The sequence below is a fragment of the Oryza sativa genome, chromosome 1, assembly GCF_034140825.1.
Source record: "Oryza sativa Japonica Group chromosome 1, ASM3414082v1".
NCBI lineage: Eukaryota > Viridiplantae > Streptophyta > Magnoliopsida > Poales > Poaceae > Oryza > Oryza sativa.
This window is the reverse complement of record NC_089035.1, coordinates 33124465-33148566: the sequence shown is the minus strand read 5'-3', so window position 1 is coordinate 33148566 and position 24102 is coordinate 33124465. Positions and strand designations below refer to the sequence as shown.

The following is a 24102-nucleotide window of genomic DNA, read 5'->3' as shown; positions in this document are numbered from 1 at the left end:
AACACATTTAATCCTAAACATTTATCTATTTTTCTTCTCAATCCCACCAATCATAAGTCATAACCCATTTGCTGAACACACCGAAGGGTTTCTATCTGATATTACAATTTGTAAATAGGCAATGGCTACACATAAAATCTTATTTTAGTGTGACATTGACTAGTTCGTACCGTCTAAATAAAATCGGCGAACATTTTATATTGTATTCCCTCCGTTTTATATTGTAAGACTTTCTAGCATTACTCATATTCATATATACGTTAATAAACCTAGAAACGTATATATGTTTAGATTCAGTAACATCTATATAAATGTGGGGAATGCTAGAAAGTCTTACATTGTGAAACGGAGGAAGTATTTGTTAACTCTAGAAAGCATACGGTCGGCTATAAATCCATGTAGAACAAATGACATGTTGTGTGTGGTGAGTTCACCGTCTGAAACGCACTATATAATTTTAGAGCCTATTCGATTTGGACGAATTTCATGGGAATTTTAAAGAAATTGACCTATTTTTCATATGAAGTATTTGTTCTAGTTAAATTTTTCCGAATTCATTGTAGTGTAACCTGCAAATTTTAACCGTGACAAAAGTAGTACTAATTTTCGTGCAACAACTGCAATTGATATTACCAAAATGAACTGATATGATAAAATACGAACTTAACTCGTTAGTTTCTTATGGTGGGACTAACTTACCTGGGTTAAGTACTATACTTGACATGTGTGATCATATTTACAGCTAATTATTCTTTCAGCGGTAGGTAACGTACCCATCAACAATGTTGATCCATGATGACTTCATCAATACATATATCGGTCCAGTCTTCTGGGGGTGATCGTGTGTGCTCTAGCAAGGGGCCTGTGATAACTTCGTCGATCTCAAAATATATCGACCCAGTTTTCCGGAGCACCTCATAAGGTTAAGGTGTGCGCATGTACATTTCAACGAGGGGACCGTGGTGACTTCGACAATCTCAACTCTCAAGCGATGCCGACCCAATCTTTCGGGGATGCTCTCGTGTGTGTTTCAGTGAGAGATCTGCCCGCGGTGACTTTGTTAATCTCAAATATGCCCGTGGTCTTTTAAGATGCTTGTAAGGATAGGATGTGTATATATACGTTTTTAAGGTAAGTGCTTGTCTCTGCATCTGGTGTTTATACTGTACTATCTCCGTTAAAGAAAAAAATAACCTAGGAGGGATGTCCAGATACTTGTGCGAGTTTGATTTTTTTTGGACGGGGAGAGAGTAGGTTCAAGAGGAAAAAAAAACTGATCTGAAACCCCGGGTAACCTAAAAACCTCAGCTTCCATACCGTTTCCCGTTCCTCCTAAACCCTTCGGCTCCTCCCTTCTCACGATGTTCCGCCGCGCCGCCGCGTCTACCTTCTTTCGCCATGCCCTCTCCACCTCACCATACTCCTCCTCCGCCGCCGCCGCCGCCGCGGCCGCCTCCTCCTCCGCCGTGAACTCCATCATCCTCCGCTCCCTCAAGGAGCACTTCCTCGAGGTCTCCAAGATGACGCCCCCGCCCAAGATCAGCCCGCCCAAGCCCTACACGATCGTCAAGGGCGCCCTGGACCAGGCATCCGGCCCCGTGCTCCGCCGCGGGTACGGGGATGCCGGCGAGGAGATCTCAATCTCCGTCGCCAGGCTCGCCAACATCATGCCCCCCGGCGCCGACTACGACTCGGACGACGACGACGGCGGCGGGGGTGGGGTGAGCGAGTCGATTAGCCAGCTTTTCCTCCACGTCGACATCTCCAGGCCAGGGAGCAGCAAGTCGCTGCAGTTCCTGTGCGGGCTGTACCCCGACGCCGTGGGGATCCATTCCGTCTGCCTCCGGCCGAAGACTGCCGAGTCTGGGACGGCGGGTTTGGCTGGGAAGGGCGGTGACGGGTACCAGGGCCGTATCTTCCAGTGAGTTTTTCTTCCAAATCAGCGAAATTCGTTCTCATTCTGTGAATTACTTGTTTGGTTCAGTTTGTAAGCAAGCATTTTAGTAAATTTTTGGGGCTTTGGGTAATCTGACTGGTGGCGCTAGTATAACCTGATCAGAAAGCAATTGATCTAGAATGAGTGAATGCCTAGCAGGTGCGATCTTAATACTAATTTAGTGGTTAGAATGGGGCTTTAGGGCATATTTTGTTAGCTGTTGCATACCATAGTTTTGTAAAAATAGTTGCGTTAGCCTAATCATGAAGGATGGTGGCAGTTCAGGTGCCCAGTGTTTTATGTTCTGTAATACTTTCACTTGAGGTGTGGGAGTTTATGATGTGTACTAACTTTTAAGGTCTATGAAGTATAACAGTAGTCTTTCAGCCTTTCAGGTGGTGTTCGTAAATATTTTATCTCAAGCTGTGGATTACCTATTGTTTAATGTGTATAAAGGAAGAATATTTTCGTTGTCCTTACTAGTGCTAATTGAGTTTGAAACATGTAAAATTTCAGATGTACTAGCATGCTCAAAACTCTGTACTCCTATGGGTATTTAGTTTCTCCTATCAGTTAAATCAATTTTCTCAGTCACTACACCGGTTACCATATATGCATACAAATAATGATCACCATAATTTACAGAGATGTTTACATGTTGAGAGAGCTAAATAAAACAAATCCTTTTAAAACACTTATCAAATGGCTAGTGATACGTCATAGATGCTTAGGTACCATGACCAAAAAATGTTTTGATCTATGTAACAGTGGCTACATTTACCCAGTAATATGAATCTTACATGTTGCATAATTGGTTAAGTTACTGATATCATGTGCCTTAAATATGTATGCACATGCCTCACAGTTTGGCTCAGTTGTGCAGTGCACAATGCACAAAAAGTACTAAAAGTAATATTAAAACCCCGAATATAAGTCCAGTGATCCAAGCACATCTTTAAAAGCCTTTTACTATCTTGCAATAACTGAAAGTTTGCTTAGCTATTTGGATTGTGGTCGTTTGTTTCTCTCATGGATGGGTATCAATAATTCATTTGATGTTTATTACATGTATAAGACTAAGTCCGCTGTGTATGGTGCTTGTCCTGGACGATACAGTACAAACACATATGTTAGCCCTGGATGTTGATGTACTGCTTTTTACTGATCATGAATAATTATCTTCTCTTTGATTGACAGAGAATTGGATGAGAATGTGCGTGATGCATTCCATCATTACATCGAGGCCCGTGGTATAAATGAGAAACTCTTCCCTTTCCTACAAGCTTGGCTGTATGTGAAGGATCACCGCAATCTCATACGCTGGTTCAAGAGTGTGGGTACACTGATCAGTGAGCCAAAGTCTGAGTAAGGTCGTCACATTATCTGTTGAATCTTGTGTGTTTTTTTGCTTTGTACAAGTTTCTTATCGATAGGGAAAGCTGCAGTTGATTGTACAGCATATGCTATATTAGGCTGTTATGGAATTTTATCTGTATTTTCACAAAAGAAAAGTAGCACTTCTGTTAAACAAATAGTTGTCTCAATATAAACTTAGTCGTTACTGTTGCATCATGTGGTGTGAAGATCTGACTCCAATTTTATACTTTTCAGATGTTAATAACATCTTGCTGAAGATCACATCGGGGAGGCGATACTAGGAATGTTTCTTGCCTGTTTGAGAAAACCCAGAAGATTTGGAGCTATGCTACAATAAAGCAAATGCGGCACACGATATTGCATTAGTGGGGGTTTCTTCGTTCTGTTTAGTTTAACTAAGCCCCTGGGGAGTAGATCGTCACTGGAGGGCTTGATGTGTAGGATTACTAGCGTGAGTTTTCAATATTCCTGTGATTGGATGCTCTACCATTAGTTGTGCATTACGATATAACCATGCACTTGAACAATTTATGCATCCTTCCTATAATCATGGCTATAGGGTTACAAAATTAGCCTGAAGGAGCCGGAAACTATTGGTAATTTTTGTAAGAGAGCACATCCCCAACTTTTATAGAAAGGCCATCATTAGATGATTACAACACAATCACTTGGGGAGTTGGGGGTATAGAGAACTGTACAAGATTACAGATGAATATGACTCCTTTCGGTTCCATTTCCAATTACACTGATGATGATACTATTTCCAATTGCACCGATGATACTCGTGGTGTAGAGAAGGAATGAACCGTATCATGCTGGGTCTTTGCAGGCAGAAACAACAAAATCCACGGCAGGAGATGGAGGTCGATTGGTTGGTAAGCCGTAACCTGCCGTGCTGAAGCTTGGTTGGATGCCTGGATTTCTTGGAGCGTGGGCCATATAAAAGAGGGCAATCTCCTGGCTTACCTCGACCTCTCGACCCAGCCCGGCAGCCCACACAATCCAAAACTTCGGCCCGTACATATGCCATGCTGTAGTCTACTCTGGTAGATCCGCCCGTCTCTAGGATTTGCTCACTGGTGAACGTTGATGTCTTGATGAACGAAACAATGAGAAGAGGTTACAGTGACCAGGAACAGCCTTGCAGAGTTGCAGATGAGTTCGAGAAAAGGTTCAAATAAGTGTTGCTTTCCATGCCACCACGTAATCAGCTGCCACAGGCACGTTTGACAATTGAAATCGAGATTTTTCCTTCGTTTTACTTGTAGTTGTAGGCCCTAAATTCCTAACTGCCCCCCAATGTCCGGGCAACTAGAACGGCATCGGGCCCCCTAGGGGATCGCAGTATCGCACCACGCCTGCTTCGCGTAGCCGTATCCTCGTGGCAGCGTCTCGCTCACCGCTCGCGCGGGAACGTGGCGCGTAGCCGAAGAGGGCGTGCGTGCGTGCGGTGCGGGGGAGCTGCGTGCGTGCGTGCGGTGCGGGGGAGCTGCGTGCGTGCGTGCGGTGCGGGGGATGTATCGCGCTCGCGTCAGCTCGAATCTAACCTGCCCGAAGGAGAGAGACGCCCGCGCCAGGACGGACGGATCCGAGAGTTTGGTGGCTTTTCGCCGCGATATTTCCGAGCTTGCGCGGGGGGCATGGGGACCCCTGGGATATGGGGCTGGGAGGGAGCCAAGCCTCGGCCGGCCGGTGATGAGGACGTGACGTGACGTGATCGGGTGTTGCTGATTCAGCCACCGATTGGGACGTGGGACCGCGCGTGAGGGTGAAAACGGAGATCTTTGGCGTGATATAGGCGCGTCAGTGTCACCGAAGCAGGGAACCATACTGTGTATCTGGATCGACGATACACGTATCCGGTGGCCATGCAGAAGACTTCTGGAGACATTCATGCAGGAGACGACTTTTATACTTCCTCCGTTTCACAATCTTAAGTCATTCTAGCATTTCTCACATTCATATTGATGTTAATGAATCTAGCGAGATATCTAGCTAGATTCATTTCCTCCGTTTCACAATCTAAGTCATTCTAGTATTTCTCATTAACATCAATATGAATGTGAGAAATGCTAGAATGACTTACATTATAAAACGGAGGGAGTACACGTCTTCGTTGGGAGATTCATCACGTGTCATATACGGAGTATGCTTATGCTTTCATCGATATTGGATTGGATTGGATTATTACTATGAAGTGTAATCAGTTTTTGCCTTGAATTCTAGTACCTCCTTTTTGTAGGAGAGTAGAATTATGAGTACTATGGGAAACTGGCTAGGGAACTCTTATAAAATTCGAGCGCGACACTACTACCGAAGGAGAACGATCGAGTTTGTTCAAAGCATACGCATCATCGTCTTATCATCGATTCCACCTATCAACATCTTTCGACGCGCAAAAGTTCAATCTCCATACACATAAGCCAAAAACTCACGTCAATTTCGGTCGTTCTTCATCCACTAGATCACCTAAATATACGCACCACCACACACTGCACAAGTACAGTACTGTACTCCATACCCAATGCAACTCACACTCACTCCCGCTACGGGCGACCCGATCGAGCCTACCTCTACCAGGCCAGGCTAGCTATAAAATCACGTCCATGTCGTTGATAGTTGACTCGGTGTGGAGCTATAGCAGGTACAATAAAAGACTATTAACCAGCTATAAACATATTTTAATAAGATAAAAGATAAGAGAAAATAGCAGCGGGCTACAGATCTGTAGCTAGCTGCAACACGAACTATAAGACACAATGTGTGTATAACAGGTGGGATCATATGTTAATAGTATAGTAAGCAACTATTGTATGAATTGCCTATTAGATAGGCTATAAATGAATTAGAGCTAGCGGTGGGCTATACTATTAAACTTGCTCTAAAAGCAGGTACAATAGTAAGCTATAACCACATATCGAGAAAAAAAGAGAAGAAAGAGAAGAAAGCGGGCTACAAATTTATAGCCGGCTGCAATACGGACTTCAAGACATTATGTGTATATGAGATGTGGAACCGAGTATTAATGGTATAGTATATTTTTATATCTAACTATTATATAAATAGGCTATTAGATTAGCTATAGATGGTTTAGAGCCAGTAGTTGGCTATACTATCTCTAAGCTCGCGCGCACAATGATGCTGATGCATGCACCCCCGCGCACCCGTTAACGTATTGATCGACCTTGCCGTTCGTCTAAAACTAAAGTCAGCGGCAGCCGATCGACCTCGTCGCGAGCACTCGACGGTATGGGATCGAGTCGGTGGAGGAAGGGTATGGTCTCCGCAGGGCGCACGTACATACGTACACTGTACCGCATCGCTACGCACGGCATGCACCTCGTACCTCGCCGCTGTTCCGTTCCGTGCTCTGTGTCCCATACTCTACGGCCACGCCTAGTTGGATATCTTGGCAAGCGCGCGAGCGAGTCGTCGCTCAAAGCTCAAGCCAAGCCAACAGCTGGCACGGAGAAACTAGCCTGCATTATGCATACACGTCATTCACGTATGCATGGGCATGAGACAACACCGGTTTTTTTTTTCTGTTGGAAAGCATTCGAAGTGAAAGTAATCAGGGCTAATTAATATATATATATTGGATATTTCACGTTTTCACGTGAAACACTACTTTCGTAAGTGGCTTCCATACGAATTTACAGTATCAAGCGATACAGGAGCTCCTCACTCCATCTCTCTACTTAAGCCTGCAAACCTCGCCGCGCAGACAAGCACGCGACGCGAGCGAGCCAGAGCAACGCAAGCAAGCAAGCAAGCAGCTAGCTAGCGCAGCGGCAATGGCGATCGTGGGCGAGGAGTACTGCTCCGCGGAGGAGCGGGTGCTCACGGTGCGCAAGACCTCCCACTTCTCCCCCGGCGACGGCTTCGCGGCCTACGACCACCGCACCGGCGGCCTCGCCTTCCGCGCCGACACCTACGGCCGCGGCCACGGAGGGGGAGCCGCCTCCGCCGGCGAGCTCGCGCTCCTCGGCCCCGCCGGAGAGGCGCTCATCACCGTGCGCCGCCGCCGCCCGTCCCTGCACCAACGCTGGGAGGGCTACCTCGGCGCCCGCGCCGACGGCCAGAAGCCTCTCTTCTCTGCTCGCCGCTCCTCCATCCTCGGCGGCGCCGCGGCCGGCGCTGTCGTCGAGCTCCTCGCCCCGCTCCCCGCCTCCTTCTCGTCTACCCACGCTGCTGCCGCCGAGCTCCTCCGCGTCGATGGCTCCTTCCCGCGGCGGTGCTGCCGCGTGGTGGCGCCCAAGGCCGAGTCAGGCGGGGAGGCGGCGGTGGTGGCAGAGATCAGGAGGAAGGTGGACGAGGGGGCGCGGGTGGTCATGGGCAGGGACGTGTTCGTCCTGCGGGTGGGCGCCGGGTTCGACGCGGCGTTCGCCATGGCGATCGTCCTCGTGCTCGATCAGATCGCCGGCGACGAGGCCGACGGCAACGCCGGAGAGGAAACCAACCGCGCCATGATTTGGTGATGGAACGAACCGTGCGCTTCTTGGTCTTTTTGTGTATAGCGCTGCGTTCTTGCTGATCGCAATTTTCCTCTTTTGTTTTGTTTGTGCGTGTTGGTGTGTACGCCTTTGCTCCGGAGAAAACGGCAATGTGCAATACGTGTTATGCAACTTATTTCGAAGTTTTTAGTTTGTATACATAGCAATCGCCAGAATGGCAGATGAATGTGTGGATTCTTGAAGCCTTTTTTTTTTTTTTGGAGTAATCACCGGAGGAGAGAGATTCTCCACCTAAATTTTCCATTGAAAGTGAGCAAATTAAAGGTTCATACATAGAGGATCGGGCACAGCAAGCGGCGTGCCATTACATATTATCGGAATTTAAAGGGCGGGATTTCCAAGCTATAGCGACAATCCTATCAGATCGCTTGAGCCGTTTCTACCCAGAGGGTTGCATCATCGTTACATCGGCGCAGGAGACGACGGAGACAGATGTCTTGATTTCTGAAAACTACCTATGCCTGTGATTCCACAGCCCCAGAGGCAAAGCAAAAAATGGAGCGATGGTGCGCGACCGGGATGTTCATTGAGGGTTTGATGGATTCTTCGAGCTTTCTTGTTCATCAGATTATGCATCCCTGCTTCGTTTTTCTATTCTGGAATCTGGGCACAGTTCATTTTCAATACTAGCTTGGACTTTGTGTTCACCGGCCACTTTGGTGATCCACCTCAACAGCTTTGCTGAGAGCACAAGAATATAAGGCTTCCGTTGAAGTCAACATGGTAGAAAACATTGTGTGGCAGTGAACTGAAGCCAGTCACCCTTTGCGAGCTGCAGCCTGCAAGTTGTGGAATGAAGAAGGAAAAGTTCCGCACGTGCCCTGTGCTTTTCTCGAATGAAAGTCTATCCATCACCCCAAACCTTCAAACTAGACAACCCTACATATTATGCAATACACCATCTACATAACCCTTTAAATTGTTAACATATATGTCCAATGTGCAAGTCATATAGTAAAAATTTTACAACATCTATGACACTTAGAAAACAAAATAATACCGTCTGGCTATATGAACAATATTATTAATATTGTAAGGTTTAAAGGGTCATATATACCTAGTTTTACAGTTTAAGATACTAAACAAACTTCTCTTCAAAGTTTAGGATGACATGGATTTTTTCCGACAGAGAATATTTTTCGTGGCAGAGATTGCTCGAGCAGGTCCAAATGGATCCCACGGTAGGAAAAATGCACGATGCAGACTGCACGTATGATGTCTCAATTTCGTGAGCCACGTTGCGACGAACAAATACGTTATTACTCCTTAATAGCAATGACCATATCCCAACAAAAAGAAAAACAATGGCAGAGAGCATTGTCGACTGTAGCGCTGAAATCAGGCATGCATGGGAGCGCATTGCGGAGAATCTTGGCATAAAAAACGACCATTATAGCAGATTGATGAACCTATAATACACTAAAATACAGCAAATATACTAACCATATGGAACACACTTTCATTAGTTTATACACACATGCAAATGTGCACGCGAATTTCTTTTTTCTGCACCCCTTTTTTTTCACGTCAGTCGATACGATGCACGACCAGCTTGGACACTCCATTATTCGCCTGAAATCCCTGCACTGACCAAATCGATCGTCTACCCACGTTTAAAAAACACGAATTTCGCATCTTCTATGCATGTACACTCTGTCTTTCCACATATGCTCTCGACAAGATGATACGGTCTGATCTCCCTTTTTTGAGCTAACACATGGCGATAATGTTTTTGTGATAGTACTGAAGTAGATCGTACTACATCACAATCTCCGCTACAGCTTTTGTAGCGCGCGGACCCGGATAAACCCCACGAGGCCACGAGCACCCACCGCTCACATCACACCAGCGACAGACACAGCGGCGCCAGCGCCAGCGCGCGCCACGGCACGGCTCAATTATTGTGTCGCGCCGCTCGCGCGTGCGGTACCCCGCTTTTCCTGCTTAATCGGTCGCTGCCGCGCACCGCATGTGTACAGGAGAATGGGTGGGTTGGTGACCCCCCGCCCGGCCAATCGCGGTGTATATATGGCCAACGCGCCGCTCCGCCCGCGCGTCCGAGCGAGAGGCAACCGGCAGCATCGGTAGATCGTTGTGTCGCGTCGCGTCGTGGCAAGCGAGACGGACGGATGGGTGGGGTGGCGTCGCGCCCTCGAGGTAGACCGCACGCAGGCAGGTCGGCGGGGTCGATGGCAACGCGGGTGGCCCGGGGCCGCGCGCGGTGTGACCGTGTGAGTGTGTGACTGATCGATCGGGCAGTGACATGCGTGCGCACGCAGGTCATGCGCTCACGTACGGCCACGAGCCATATTTTCGTTGGGTTAACGCATTCATGGGTGCAAAATGCGATGGAAAACGACTTGAACTTTATCGAAAAGGGCCGGCGGGACTGATGCGCTTGGAGATAGTGAAAAGTGGGGAAATGGTTCGTTGTTCTCGTATGTACGCTGCAGCTTTTGTTCCTGCTTGACAACTTGTCAATACTTTCACGTGGACACTGAGTTTACCTGAGGAACAAAGTGGCTCCAAGTCGTGGTCCAGAAGAAACGTGTTCTCGACTTCGCATTACGTAAACCGTTGATATGTTTTTTTTATATATAAATAATAGATCATAAGCAACTGGTATTGTGTATGTGATCTGCATGCGCATTGATCAGAATTACTCTGTCACTACGTCAGTATACCTAATTATAAACTAGTAGTGTCATGCTTGTTTCATTTCTTCTCTCATTTTGATTTAGCATTAGGATTCTTGCTAGAAACTTCTCTACCTTTTTTTTTATAGATAACTAGGAAGGTAGCCCGCGCAAATGCATGGGCATGCGTCTTACGCTAAGTTTGAGACACTAAAAGCGATATATTAACCGGAGAACATCTACCCCAATTTCTCCGTAAATTGTTTTTGTTAGCATTAGTTACTTTTATAATTTTTAACCTATTAGTTTTATATTATATCATATTTAAGTAATATTAGTTATTTATAATCTTCTTCATCATTTGAAAAGAAGGTAGACTTATTTTCTTTTGAAAATATTTCAACGAAAGTAAAAGTAAGTGTAAAGCAAAAGAAGTGTGTTTTTATTTTTTTTATTGCACATATATTATCCTGGTTTATTAGAGGATGAATTTGGTGGGACATAAAGCTCCACTAAATTTTATATAGCCTAATATAATTGATATAGTTTGAGAGACAATCCATCTATAAACATTTCATGTAGAGTGGGTAAGAGGTTCTACGCAATCTAACGTGAATACAATTGCACAATAATATTTTTGAAATGTGATGTACCATGAATACACGCTTGTTTTTCTTATATAAGATAGATCTAATGATTAAAAATAATAGTTTCACTGGTTTAAAAGGCATAGGAGTATTCTAAAAGTGTAGCTTAAAAATCATGGTTGTTTTAATATCCAACATTATTTTGAATTGAACATAGCTTAACTGGTTAGGTTCCTTGTGGTGGAAATTGCCCACTTGTCTTCAAATCCCAGACTTGATAAATTCTTTCAGTGGTAGACAACGTACCCATCGACAGCGAGACAATCATGGTGACTTTGTCATCTCAAAATATGTCGGCACAATCTCTCAGAGGTACTCATAGGGGGTAGAGTGTGCATGTGTGCGTTCGTAGGGGTGAGTGTGCGTGCGTTGTGAGCGCACTTTGTTTCTCAAGAAATAATCCAACATTATTGATAAGTTTATTAGTTATTGATAAGTTTATTAGGGACGGGTGGACGATGCGTAGTATGTACATGCTCGGGAGATTTTTTTTCTCAATCCGGTGGATAGTAGTACGTATTGTACATGTGAGAATGAGATGCATTTTAAATAAATCTAATCTAATGATTTAAAAATAGTGGGTCTGCCGAATTAAATGAAAATCGAGGGTTGGATTTTTTTTTCTTTTTTCTCAAAATTTGTAAGGTTTTATCTAATTTATTATAGTGCCACGTGGCAGCTTAGGAGCATTGGTAGGAGTCTCACGTGGTGGCTTGAGAGTTTTCTAGGAAGTTTAATGGATTTTTCATATATAATATATAGATACACAGGACAAATACACATGCAGCTTTTGCTTGCTTGTTCCGAAGTTGAACATTACCGTTATATTATCATGTTATACAGAAAGAAAATTTAGCTTTATGTTTACTTCCATATAATTTCTATTTCCTTATCAAGTAGAATTTGGTACATAATAGGTCATTTCTATCTTAAGCTCGGAATGTATATAGGTGGACAAACAGCTAGGATCTGACTGATTATTTTTTAAGTAAATCTTATTTAGTTATGCATGTTTTGTGATGCATCAAATTATGGTATAATCTATATTTTGTTTTTCTCATAATTCAGAATTTTTAGAACTTTTTGAAGTTCATAAATCTGTTTTAGTTATGCATGCCAGTGAAGTGATATATGATGAAATAATATATAATGTCACTTTCTTTTAATAATTGTTCATATATGTTTGAATAACATGTAAAGGGTCTCAACAAAACTTAAATGAATATAATTTTACAAGTTAAAATATAGTCAACATGTGTCTTAAATTCTAATTGTGATTTTAATCATAAATAACACAATGGTACAAATAGATCAAAAATTGAACGTATAATTTTAAAGTTAAAAAGTTAGTATTATTTAAAATTTACTGTTGCAAATAATATGTATTTAGAAGTATACTTATTTAAAATTTATTGTTGCAAAATCTTTCATAGAGAGAGAATGGAAGGAAAAAAACGTAGAGGATTTCCTAAAAGAAAACGGAGGGGAGGATGGACGTCTTTTTTTTAAGGATGAGAAAAATTAAATCTAATCTAATGGCTTGAAGTGTTATGTCCACTAATTTTAATAAAAAAAATTTAAGGTTAGATGTTTATTTTTTAGGTATATGATTTAGGTGTTACGAATGTTAAAAAATTTTTAATCAAATTCCCCCCGTTAGCTAATACAGGAAAAATGAATTATACATAGAGGGGAGGGAGAGAGAGAGGGGCATACGTGGGGAGAGGGCGAACGTAACGACTGAGGAGAGAGGTGGGGAAGGTACGTGGTCTTTCTTTCCATCTCTTTGTTTATATGAGATTAAATCTGATGGTTAAAATAATTAGCCTATCAATTTAAGTGAAAGTGGATGTTAGATGTTCTTTTCTCAGGATTTATATTTTTTTTTAATTTATTAGAGTGCCACGTGATGGCTTAGGAGCATTTGAAGATGCCCCATGACAGTTTAGGAGCGTTTGTAGAAAGTCTATTAGACTTTTATATATAATTACTAATATTAATTTGGGTTTTATGTCATGTGAGTCTAAAAGAAAAAAGAAAAAAAGGGATGTGTGGCCCAACGTACTAAATAATATCTATAATATATAAAAAATATAATATATTACTGGTACGTACATATATTTTTGCATATATATAGGCTGGAGTTAATATCTATGAGTTGGAATAATTAATTTGGTTTTTATTGTTGTGAGCGAAAAAGAAAAGAAAAGAGATAAGATGGACGTGGGACCATGCATGAAGTACGTACGTACTTACATGCACCTATGTGGGTTATGTGGGCCTTTTGAGATAAATTGGCTTGGCTATTTTTATTATAAATTAAATGGTAAAAAATAATGGGTCCACCAGATTAAAAGAAAACTGATTGTTAAATTTATTTTAGAATTATAAATTTATTAGAGTGGCATGTGACGGTATAGGAGCCACCAATTTAAGTGAAAATCGACGGTTAGATTTGATATTTTATATTTTTTATGACGGGTCTAGTTGATGCATATTTGTGGAATAATATATTTTATTTTTATATGTAGAAAATTCTATTTTTGATTTTTTCGATGGTACTATATACGTATATTTTTTGGCTTTATTTTTTTTATCGTAAATACGCTGGTACGTTTTTTTCCTCCCTCACGAATCGTAGATTCGTAAGTAAGCCGCTCTTTTCCAAGCGAACCGATGAAGAGAAGTTAAGCTTTATTGTTTTCTACATAGTACGTACGTACTCATGGAGTATTTATGTTTTTTCCCTGCCAACAGTAAGCTATTAGTTTCTTTTTAAATAAAATACATCTAATCTAATCTAATGGTCTAAATTATCGGGTCCACCAATTTAAGTGAAAATCGACGGCGAGATTAGATATTGCCACATGGCGGTCTAGGAACGTTTGTAGCAGTGTCACGTGGTTTTTGGCTTTATTTATTTTATCGTAAATACGCTGGTACGTTTTTTTTCCTCCCTCACAAATCGTAGATTCGTAAGTAAGCCGCTCTTTTCCAAGCGAACCGATGAAGAGAAGTTAAGTTTTATTGTTTTCTATATAGTACGTACGTACTTATGGAGTATTTATGTTTTTTTCCCTGCCAACAGTAAGGTATTAGTTTCTTTTTAAATAAAATACATCTAATCTAATCTAATGGAATCGACGGCGAGATTAGACATTGCCACATGGCGGTCTAGGATCGTTTATAGTAGTGCCACGTGGCAGCTTGAGAGTATTTGTAGGAAGTTTAATGGACTTTTAGTATATAATAGATAGATAGATAGAAATAGATAGATAGATAGATAGATAATAGATATATGAGAAACTTATATCTACTAGTGCTAGTACGGTGAGGACTGTGAGCCTGTGAGCCTTGAGGCTGTAATTACTCAGTTATCGCGAGTACTCGACTTAAATCGAGATTCAAGAACCGCTCGATAAACAAACCAAGTTTAAATGTCATCAAACCAAAATCCAAATTTTCAGTAAAATCTTATCTGAATTATACCGGTTTTGGGCAGTACCAAATGAACATTTATCAACGAAACCGTTGGAGATTGGTATTAGGTGACCCAAACGGTTTTGCATATGCTTGGTACCAGCTTAAAATAAATATAAAAGCCATGTTCCTATCATGACGAACCAAAATTATGAGAAAACCGAAAAGTTTAAAACATATAAAATACAAAGGGATCAACATTCAACATAATGATAATTGTAAACCGGTTTTAAAAAATTTAAGTTCTAATTCATACAAATACATGTACATATATAAGGCCATCGATGATCCGAAGGCAACACGACCCCTTTTTGTCTAGCGCGTTGAAGGCAGGGAGGAGATGGGGGAGGTTGCGACTCCTTTGCGCCTGAGTTGCCTGTCAGGCTTCCAACATCATCTAGGTGATCATCTCTACCACTGCAGGTCTCCTTTGCCACTGGCACCATATGGATCTGGACAACATTTGCCCATGCACGTCATCACTAGCCCCTCCAATTCAGGTTCGACCATCATCGCCGTCATTGTGCTTAGGAAAGTTGATGATGCCACTAAACGTAGGGGAGGAGGTTGAGTTCAGATCGTCGTAGATATGGGACCAAGGCCGTCAATATTGGGAGCACCAACATTGACAATGTCTATGGGCAATGTTGCTAACATCCTCTCCGTTACCTTAATGCCTTGGGGTGAACTGTCCGAGTAAAAAAATATAGTTTTAGATGCTTAGAATGGCGATAGCAATATCGTAGTTGTTGTGACCTTCTTAGAGGTATTCAGTCGACACAATAATCGATCATTGATTTCATAGATTATGTTCCTGGTTTGAGTAAACCGTTTGGGAAAACAATGGTTATGCAGATCTTACCATCTATAAATAGAGATAACCTATGTCTTTAAGGTGGTATTCTAATAAGTAATTTTTTTAGTTAAGCTACGATTTTATCAAGCGAAGTCATTCGTCTTACAAATTCTATAACAAATTAACAATTAGCTATAGTTTCTTTGAAACTAAGACCGGTATATATTTCATTATAAAGAAAAGTACAAACACAAATGCATGAAAAGTATTAATAAAGAGCTAAAAGAAGGTGACATGTGACTCAGATTGTGGGCCTGGCTAACCAAAGTACCTTGCAGCAATGCAACTAATTACTCCAGTAGTTAGCTTTCATGTCGTCATGAGTTCGTCGGGACAACATATCAGAAATTCGACTTATTACGGGCCTCCACTTATTTGCCTTCTCGGGCCTCTCGGCCTCTTGGGCTACCACTGTGGTTTAATTCTGCAGATAATGGGAAATATGAAAGAAGCACTGCTTGGGGGTTTAACAGTTAGGGTTATGGATTCTTCAAATAGGATCGAAGGTACACATGCAAACACCGAATCCAACAACGGGGGCTATCAGTTCACGATCGACGTGATCGAGTACATCCCTACCCTAACATTGAATTTTCTTTTCCATTGTGAGGATAACAAATATAGATTTTAGCGTAGATTCAAGAGCAGATCCGCACTCAAAATCCTTATCTAAATTTTCGAAAACAAATATATTCGCTTTTGTCTTGCGCCATGGCAACCACATCTAGCAGCACGCCGCAGGCGCGAGCTCTCCCTTCTTGTACCCGCCGCCGCACAGGCCCGCCCTGAACGCCAAGAACCCCGCCGCGTGCCCGGCGACGGCCGCGAGGAGCACGCCGACGTTGAACGACATGAGCGCGAGCATGAGCAGGTACGCCAGCCCGACGCGCACCGCGTGCACCGCCGCCGCCGTCGCGCGCCGCCGCCTGCTGCCGAGGGAGGAGGACTCCTGCACGCGGGGGGAGCCGAGGAACTCGAGGAGCACGGCCAGAGCGAAGACGGCGGCGAGCGCCAGCGCGTACATGCCGCCGCTGGCGCCCGGCCACCCGGTGAAGAGGATCTCCGAGTTCTTGCCCCAGTAAAACGTCATGTGCATGTACCGCTTCCTCCTGCCCGCGCCGCCAGCCGCCGCAGGCGCCATGGCCATGGCCATGCCGTGCCTTCCCATGTCCGCCATTGCAGATGCTCCTGATCTCCGCGTGCACGGGTGTGTTTGGTTTGATCCGTCATCCACACGCCGTGCAAGTATAGATATATGCGGCGGCGAGCGTGTAGTACAGGTACGTACTGGTACGTAGTACTCTCTCTATGTTCGTAATGGAAGTCGTTTAGGACAGTGACACGGTCTACAAAATACAACTTTGACTTCTTATTTCTATAAAAATATTTATTGAAAAGTGCTATATGTAAACTTTTATGAAAGTATTTTTCAAGATAAATCTATATATATAATTTTTATATTTTCAAACTCAACAATTTGAGAGTTATTCATGATTTATATTTCTAAGGTTTGACTTAAACATTGTCCTAAATGATTTCCTTTATAAGTATGGATTAGTATAACTGAACAGGTGCGCAAATCGAGGACCTCGCAATTCGAGGTTTTCATGAGTTGCAGAATCTGGCTATTGTCACAGGACCATTAGAGATGAAAAAAAAAAGTGAGATCAAATTAGGCCCAACAGATGATCGGGCTTGGACTTGATTGGGCTTACAGCTTACTGGCCATTTTCCCTCTTGAGATGGATAATAATCATGGTCTTATGGATGGATCAATTGAATGAAGGAATAAGAGCAAGGTCAATATAGCAGCCCACTAATAGCTCTAAATCATCTATAGCCAATATAATAGCTAATTCATACAATAGTTGCTTACTATACTATTAATACTTGGTCCCACCTGTTATACACGCATTACATCTTGGAGCCCGTGCTGCAGCTGGCTACAGATATGTAGCCCGCTGCTCTTCTCTCTTTTTCTTTATCACTTTAAAATATGTTTATAGCTGACTTATAGGCTACTATTGTACCTGCTCTAATCATCCTATGTACGGCAGGTATTCTGGTAACAGATCATTTATGGAGGCCTTAGATTCCACCAGACAAATCATCCCCCGTAGCACGCTTCCACGACCTTATCTTGAAGCCAATTTGGTGCTTTTTTTTGTGTGTACGTTTATGGAGAACGACATGCCATGCTGTGCGTTGGGCGCAGAATGTCAACGAGGAAAATCCATCGTACGGCATGGGCGGAAAAAGGTTTCCTTCGGAGGCTTCCACTGTCAAGACGAAATTGTAGAATTTACAAGTGGCCAGATTTTAAGTCTGAACCACACACAACTGACCAATTATAATTGCCCCTCCGCGAAGTGTTCAGCCCGATTTAGTAGTACAATTATGTGGTGAAATTGATTAACTTTTGTTCAGTTGGGTGCATAAAAAACCATTATTTGGGTTGTTTAGCAGTGCATTATCTCTAAAATATAGCGGTGGATAATGTAACAAATTAAACAGCAGCAGGTTGACAGCCAATCTCTGACGCAGCTTAAGAATCAACTGGACTCGAGTATGTAATAGTATTGTACAGACTCCGGTTTGATATATTTTGATTTAATTTTTTTTTAGCAGCTCAACTTTGAGAGATTTTTGTTCTTCCACATGTGGAAGAACACCTGTGCTTTTCAACAGCAGCCATAGAAACATGAAGATCTTCAAAAGGAGAAAAAGGAGATGGTAGTACTACATAGGAAGTAAAGTGTGTTCTTGTACTACTAAAAGTGGTGACGCGAGCGGAGCAAACAAAAAGACTTAAAGCACTAAGGGTGCTGTCTTTTGGATGGAGTACCAATCTATCTACCGGTAACCTTTTGAAATGTTTGCTGCATATGCGCTCTGTTTTGCGTCTCAGAGAATTTACCACTGGCGGTGGCCCATGGTGCAGCAGGAAAGAAGATGGGAGAACGTGAAGGATAACCCATAGAGCGTCAAATCGATGGAGCAAAGCAAACTTATAGAGGCAGTAAGACAGTACTTTCAGGGTAGCATACTGTTTCGGTAGAGCTAATCATCATTCATGGAATTGCCAATCCAGTCAGTAGTTCAGTGCTTTTTACCAGCAAAAAATGGACAATACAGTGGCATGAGAAATTCAGCAACATGAACTCCGGTGCATGCAGAGGAGCAATTTTGGGTCAGCAACACAAAAGAGGAAGGTAGAAACAAACCAATGCAGAACAGTTTTGTGCCAACTAGCACATACAGATGCAAAACAAAACAAGAATTGTTTGAAGGACATTTACATTTCTTTTTAAAGACAAGGACATTTACATAAGCGCACCATAATCAATTTATTAGAATTGAAATTACAGCCAGGGTGAATCATCAATGAAACAAGTGATAGATAGCGGATTGCACGATTACAGTTTCACGGCACCGGAACTTTTCAGATTTCAACTTGAGAGATGGACCATCAGGAGCCTTTTTCATGTCACGTTTTTGAGCCATACAATGATACAGACGAAAGAAAACCAGCCAAACAACTCATCCAACCGACCGCGAACAATATACACAATTACACAAACACATGCAAGCATCAAACCAACGTCCACCGAACCGAATCGATCGCTCACAGTACACACCAACGTCGACGAGGCGGCTACTAGCAGCAGGCCGGGTCGTTCTTGCGGTCCTCCTCCACCTGCGCGGGGCCGCCGCACAGGCCGGCGCGGAACGCCAGGAACCCCGCGGCGTGGCCGGCAACGGCCACGAGGAACACCCCGCCGTTGAACGACATGAGCGCGAGCATGAGCAGGTACGCCACGCCGACGCGCACCGTGTGCACGGCCGCGCGCGCGAGCCCGCCCGCCGCCGGGGCGCGCCGCGCCAGTGCGGCGAGGCAGGCGTCCGCCCTGCGGCTGCCGAGGAACTCGACGATGACGGCCAGCGCGAAGACGAAGATGAGCGCCAGCGCGTACATGCCCCCCCTCGTGCCGGGCCACATGGTGAAGAGCACCTCCGAGTTCTTGCCCCAGAAGAAGGTCATGTGCGTGTACCTCATCGACTTCATGGCGCCCATGCCGCCCTGCGCCGCCGCCCCGGCCGCCGGCGGGGACATGCCGCCCATGTCGTGCCCTCCCATGTCCATAGCTGATAGCGAGATATTTGGCAATTGATCTGCTTGCTCTCTGCCGGCGCGTCTCGGCCTCTCGGGAGTACGACGTGTATATATTGGACCGGCTCACCGGGGCGCGTGTAGTACGTACGTCAGGGCAAGTGGTAGTACACCGTTTACCGTACTACACACGGGAGCGAGGCGAAGAGTTGGCGGCCAACAACTTGACAGCGGCCGCGTGGGCAGTTGGCGCATGTACACGCCGCTACTCCTGTGTTTAGAGAGTTTGGATTGGACCGGTTGTGGCTAGGCTGGGTGGACCAGGTGCATTGAGCCGCTGCGAGCCTCTCTTGCCGATTAATAAGCAGCCAGTGGTACAGTGGGATGATAGCCACGGAATCTCCGATCTGGGATGAATGGCGAGAACCGATCGAGAGAAGATCTTTTAATTAGGAAAGAGTTGACCTTTGCTTCTCAGCTGAGGGGATAACTAACTGAACTATATTTGGAACTGTTAATGCATCGTCTCTCTTCATCAAAATGGAAGGATGTACATTGACTTAAGCAAGCGTGCGATATGATCTATACTTGCAAAACGGCGTCGTCACATAATCTTATGTAAGCCATATGGACTTCTTTGCACCGTGTCGAAGAATTTTGCGGTTTGCAAATGACAATTTCGCACTTTCGACGAACGTGCACTTTCAACATAAACGTTGGAAATTTTGAACATCGCTCTAGCAAAAATGTACCTGATACTATTCTGTTCCCTTTTTATAGGAAAAATAATGTGCTCTACACGGGTTCTAGTTAATCACCTCCGAAACAGGATAATTTAATTAGACATAAATATATATGAACACTCATATCAAGTTTAAAACTTGAACTAGGGTAAACAGATTTAAAAAAAAAAAACCTAATCAGTTAAACTATACTTACCTTATTGTTATCCGCTCATTTTAGTTTTACTAGGTGATATAAGAGCCATAAAAATGTAATACCCCCTCAGTCCCAAATATATAGTAATTTAAGATTAGATTAGATATATAATAGTATTATGAATAAAACCATTGTTCTACGTTACTATATTTTAGAATCGAGAGAGTAACATCTTACATTCTTCTTATACTCCCTCCGTTCCAGAATATAAGAAGTTATAGAGTTGGGTACGGTTATTAAGAAAGTAGGTAGAGGTGAATGGTGGAAAGTTATGATTGGATGAGTAGTGAAGATATGTGTGAAAAGTGAACGGTTAAGGGTTGTGATTGGTTGGAAAGAGAATGTTGGTAGAGAAGTTGTTATATTTTAGGACAAATCATGATGAACCCTGAGTTCCTCTCGACACTCAAGACTGTTGTTGGCCCGATCTTTCGGTGAGTTGTGATAACTACGATTTGGGAGAAACGTTGACGATCCGACTACAACCGTACGAGACGTTGTGTTGCGCCTTAGCGATCGATACACCTCTCCGTGGGTTGTTGATCTTGCCGGTGCAGATCAACCCTATTCCTGCAAGCAAATCGAAGAAACAAGCAAGAACAAGATAAAAGTAATCTGATATTGCAAATAGGAATTCAATACAAATGATAAGTTGGGGTTCCGAAGAACAAGCAGACGGACGGTCTAGCCGACACGCGCGCTGCAAGCAAGTAGCAATGGCTAAACTTTAATCTAACAAAACCCTAGAAACCCTGAAGGGGTAACTAGCTATATATAGGGGTGGGAGGACGACCTAGGAGTGCCTAGGGTCGTGCTCCACTAGCTTGGGGTGCACCCCACATGGGCCCCACCTGGGCCGGGGTCCCAAATGAAGTTACAAGCCCATAGTCCCATTACAGGTGTCGCAGCACCTTGTTTCTTCAGTTGCTGCCGACTGAGATGGAATTTGGCAATGAGGCTTGATGCATTGGAAAGAGGACTCCGAGAGCTTTCCATCAAGTACTCACGGGCCGAAAACGGAGGTCGTATGGAGTTTCGGCGGCCGTTTGAAGTTAGCAGTGTAGCAGGTGGCCGAATTGGATTTTGGCACTTGGAGGACTCGAACTTGATATCTTGTTGTCCATCCATGAGGTGAGCAACGGATGTATCCGTAGTAGTCATGGTCACATCATCCTCCCCTTCTTCACGGAAAACCGTCCTCGGTTTTTCCATATGGTGTTCTTCACATAGTCCATTCAAAATAACCTGTTTCATCCAATCAAAACTAGAGAAACTCGAAGTAGTGTGATTAGCAATAACATGTTTCTCTAAATCCGAACAAATGAAAACTCTATGCACCAAATATATTCCTCTATCATTATATTTGCCAAAGATATGAAAAATAGCATTAGTTGGACGTGGCAAATCAGACTTAGCAAATAATTTCTCCTTCAAATTATCGAGCTCACAAAAATCATCAAACTGAACATAGCCCAAAGTATTTAAAGAAGATAGCAATTTACGTTCCTCAACTTCATTAGCAATGTGAACAGCATGCTTAAAATCAGCACACAAAGAAACACTAGGAATAGCATGCTCATTCACTAGTTGTGGCATGGATATAAGTGAAGCATTATCACACAACTCTTCTTTATCACAAGGAACAGCGAGTAAATCAACTTGTGACAAAGGAATTCCAGCATTTGGTTCCACTAACGGTTGCTCTACTTTTGCATGAAAAGTGAACAAATTTACTTCGTTAATAATGCACTCACCTTGATTAATTTCAGTACCATTTACTTTACCTTGGATGTCCTCTTTAGATGATGGAGGTGTCTCAAACTTGAGTGTGAACAATGGAATTGGTGGCTCTTTCATGTCTCTCTCCTCCTTTTCGTGATTACGCACTTCCTACAAATAGTTAGTAATTGGAGGCAAAGACATAGCGTGTTTCTTTTTCATATCCTCCTCTATTTTACTTTCAGCATTGCAAGCAAATTGTAACAAATGAGAAAGAGATCTATACTTTTCACAAGCAAGCATGTCCTGAATTTCTTTGTTAAGTCCACATAAAAACCTCAATTCTGTAGCTTCTTCACATTCATCTAAGCCACAACGTAATAAACAAGCATGCATATCATGATAATATGAAGTAACACTTTTGGTATCTTGTTTTAAACATTGCAGTTTGTTGAGCAGAATATCAGCATAATACATGGGAACATAAACATCTCTAAAATATCATTTCAGGTCTTTCCAAGATTGTGGTATTTTGTTATGCCTACAAAGATGTTTCCAATCATTAGAAGCATGTTTAACTAAAACACTAGAGGCACACATAACCTTTTGTTTCTCAGACAAGACATGCTTTTGAAATTCACTATCAACCGCTAGCTCCCAATTAATGTAAGCATGAGGATTATAGTTTCCCTCGAAATAAGGCAGTGCAGATTTGATCTTACCTAGAACATCGTCACTTACCTCATAAAGGTCATGTTGATCACTCCTCATGTCTCGACGAAGATGTCGATGGTGAGCACAGCTATCCCCAATTATCTTGCGTATCCCTGCCATTGTTAGTAGAAAACAAGAAACATACACAAAAATATGCGCGTTCCTATTAACTACTAGGTAGTGGCAGCTCAAAAATCACACACACTCAAGCTTTTAACCAAGCTCTTACAAGATCTTACCAATGCAAGCGGAATGGTGACATACACCGACTCAACCAAGCACCCCAATGGAGGTTGGATGTATCGATGCCTTGGCGAACACTTGTTGTACGGCTGCAATCAAATCTGTGGAGCTCTGGGTAGGCTTAAATATGTAGCAAAGGAATAGCAAATGCTCAAATCAGAGAATGCAAAATTGAATAATTGTTCAAAGTCAAGCACCGTGCTGGTCCTAGGCTAGAACGTACTAGAGACGCGAGCCTAGACACAAATGATACCACAAGATAGCACTAGGAACAACTCATGCACAACTCTGATATATGAAGTTCAGCTCAAACATAACAATATTTTCTCTTTTCTTTCTTTCTTCTTTCTTTTTTTTTGTTTCCTTTTCTTTTTTTTTTGGGTGCGGCTTTTCTTTTCTTCTTTTTTTATGCACCTTTCTGCCTTTTTTTTTTCTTTCTTTTTTTTTGATTTTATTTTACAAAAACAGATTCAAGGACCTCAATGTAAGATTACAGGGACTCAAACATAAATACAAAATTTATAGGGACTCAAATGTAAAAGTTAAAACCCAAAATTAGAACTATACAATAATGGAATCCTCTCGTCCTGTAGGTTCCGTTTTTGCAAAAGGATTTTCAATCCGATACTCGAAAAATTTTCACCAAGCAGTATGCAAGATCACGGTATAGATTGAAACCGTGACCGAGAGGAGACACTCGGACTCGGCCTGGTCGCGGACCCGGGGTGGTGGTGGGTGAGGAAAGGAAGGATGCGGCACTACCTAGGAGTCCGGTTATGGTGAGAGAAAAAGGGAAACTGATTTCAATCAATCTGATCTACTATTTCTTTCCAGATTAAACTCTCATACTTCCAAAAACAGATTTGGAAATTCTTCTTCCTCCTCTCTACACCGGCAACAAGCGCAGGCCGATCTATTCACGGGCAAACC

The 24102-nt window shown here is 43.1% G+C and overlaps 4 protein-coding genes across 5 annotated transcripts; 2 read left to right on the top strand and 2 right to left on the bottom strand.

Moving 5' to 3' along the window:
• The first annotated feature begins 1334 nt into the window (after positions 1-1334).
• LOC4324613 (uncharacterized protein At2g39795, mitochondrial) lies at positions 1335-4053 on the top strand. 2 transcript variants are annotated; one of them, XM_015772612.3, is made up of 3 exons: positions 1335-1921; positions 3134-3301; positions 3548-4053. In XM_015772612.3, the coding sequence occupies exons 1-3, from the start codon at positions 1362-1364 to the stop codon at positions 3552-3554; spliced, it is 735 nt and encodes a 244-aa protein (XP_015628098.1). In that variant the 5' UTR covers positions 1335-1361; the 3' UTR covers positions 3555-4053. The 2 variants fall into 2 exon arrangements, with proteins under 2 accessions (XP_015628098.1, XP_015628106.1); XM_015772620.3 differs by having other exon boundaries at positions 3134-3306.
• Positions 4054-6883: 2830 nt separating this feature from the next.
• Positions 6884-8020, top strand: LOC4324612 (protein LURP-one-related 5). The gene has a single exon (XM_015779362.3). The coding sequence runs from the start codon at positions 7108-7110 to the stop codon at positions 7789-7791; it is 684 nt and encodes a 227-aa protein (XP_015634848.1). The 5' UTR covers positions 6884-7107; the 3' UTR covers positions 7792-8020.
• An 8008-nt stretch (positions 8021-16028) lies between these two features.
• On the bottom strand, positions 16029-16662 carry LOC4324611 (copper transporter 3-like). The gene has a single exon (NM_001428140.1). The coding sequence runs from the start codon at positions 16621-16623 to the stop codon at positions 16171-16173; it is 453 nt and encodes a 150-aa protein (NP_001415069.1). The 5' UTR covers positions 16624-16662; the 3' UTR covers positions 16029-16170.
• A 2122-nt stretch (positions 16663-18784) lies between these two features.
• On the bottom strand, positions 18785-19638 carry LOC4324610 (copper transporter 1-like). The gene has a single exon (NM_001428141.1). The coding sequence runs from the start codon at positions 19588-19590 to the stop codon at positions 19105-19107; it is 486 nt and encodes a 161-aa protein (NP_001415070.1). The 5' UTR covers positions 19591-19638; the 3' UTR covers positions 18785-19104.
• Positions 19639-24102: the final 4464 nt, after the last annotated feature.

Excerpts from the sequence above, each read along its gene's own strand:
- LOC4324613 (XM_015772612.3), top strand. The coding sequence starts at position 1,362 with ATGTTCCGCCGCGCCGCCGCGTCTACCTTCTTTCGCCATGCCCTCTCC. Across the intron at positions 1,922-3,133 it reads TACCAGGGCCGTATCTTCCA|AGAATTGGATGAGAATGTGC; the intron begins GTGAGTTTTTCT and ends TTTGATTGACAG.
- LOC4324612 (XM_015779362.3), top strand. The coding sequence starts at position 7,108 with ATGGCGATCGTGGGCGAGGAGTACTGCTCCGCGGAGGAGCGGGTGCTC.
- LOC4324611 (NM_001428140.1), bottom strand. The coding sequence starts at position 16,623 with ATGGCGGACATGGGAAGGCACGGCATGGCCATGGCCATGGCGCCTGCG.
- LOC4324610 (NM_001428141.1), bottom strand. The coding sequence starts at position 19,590 with ATGGACATGGGAGGGCACGACATGGGCGGCATGTCCCCGCCGGCGGCC.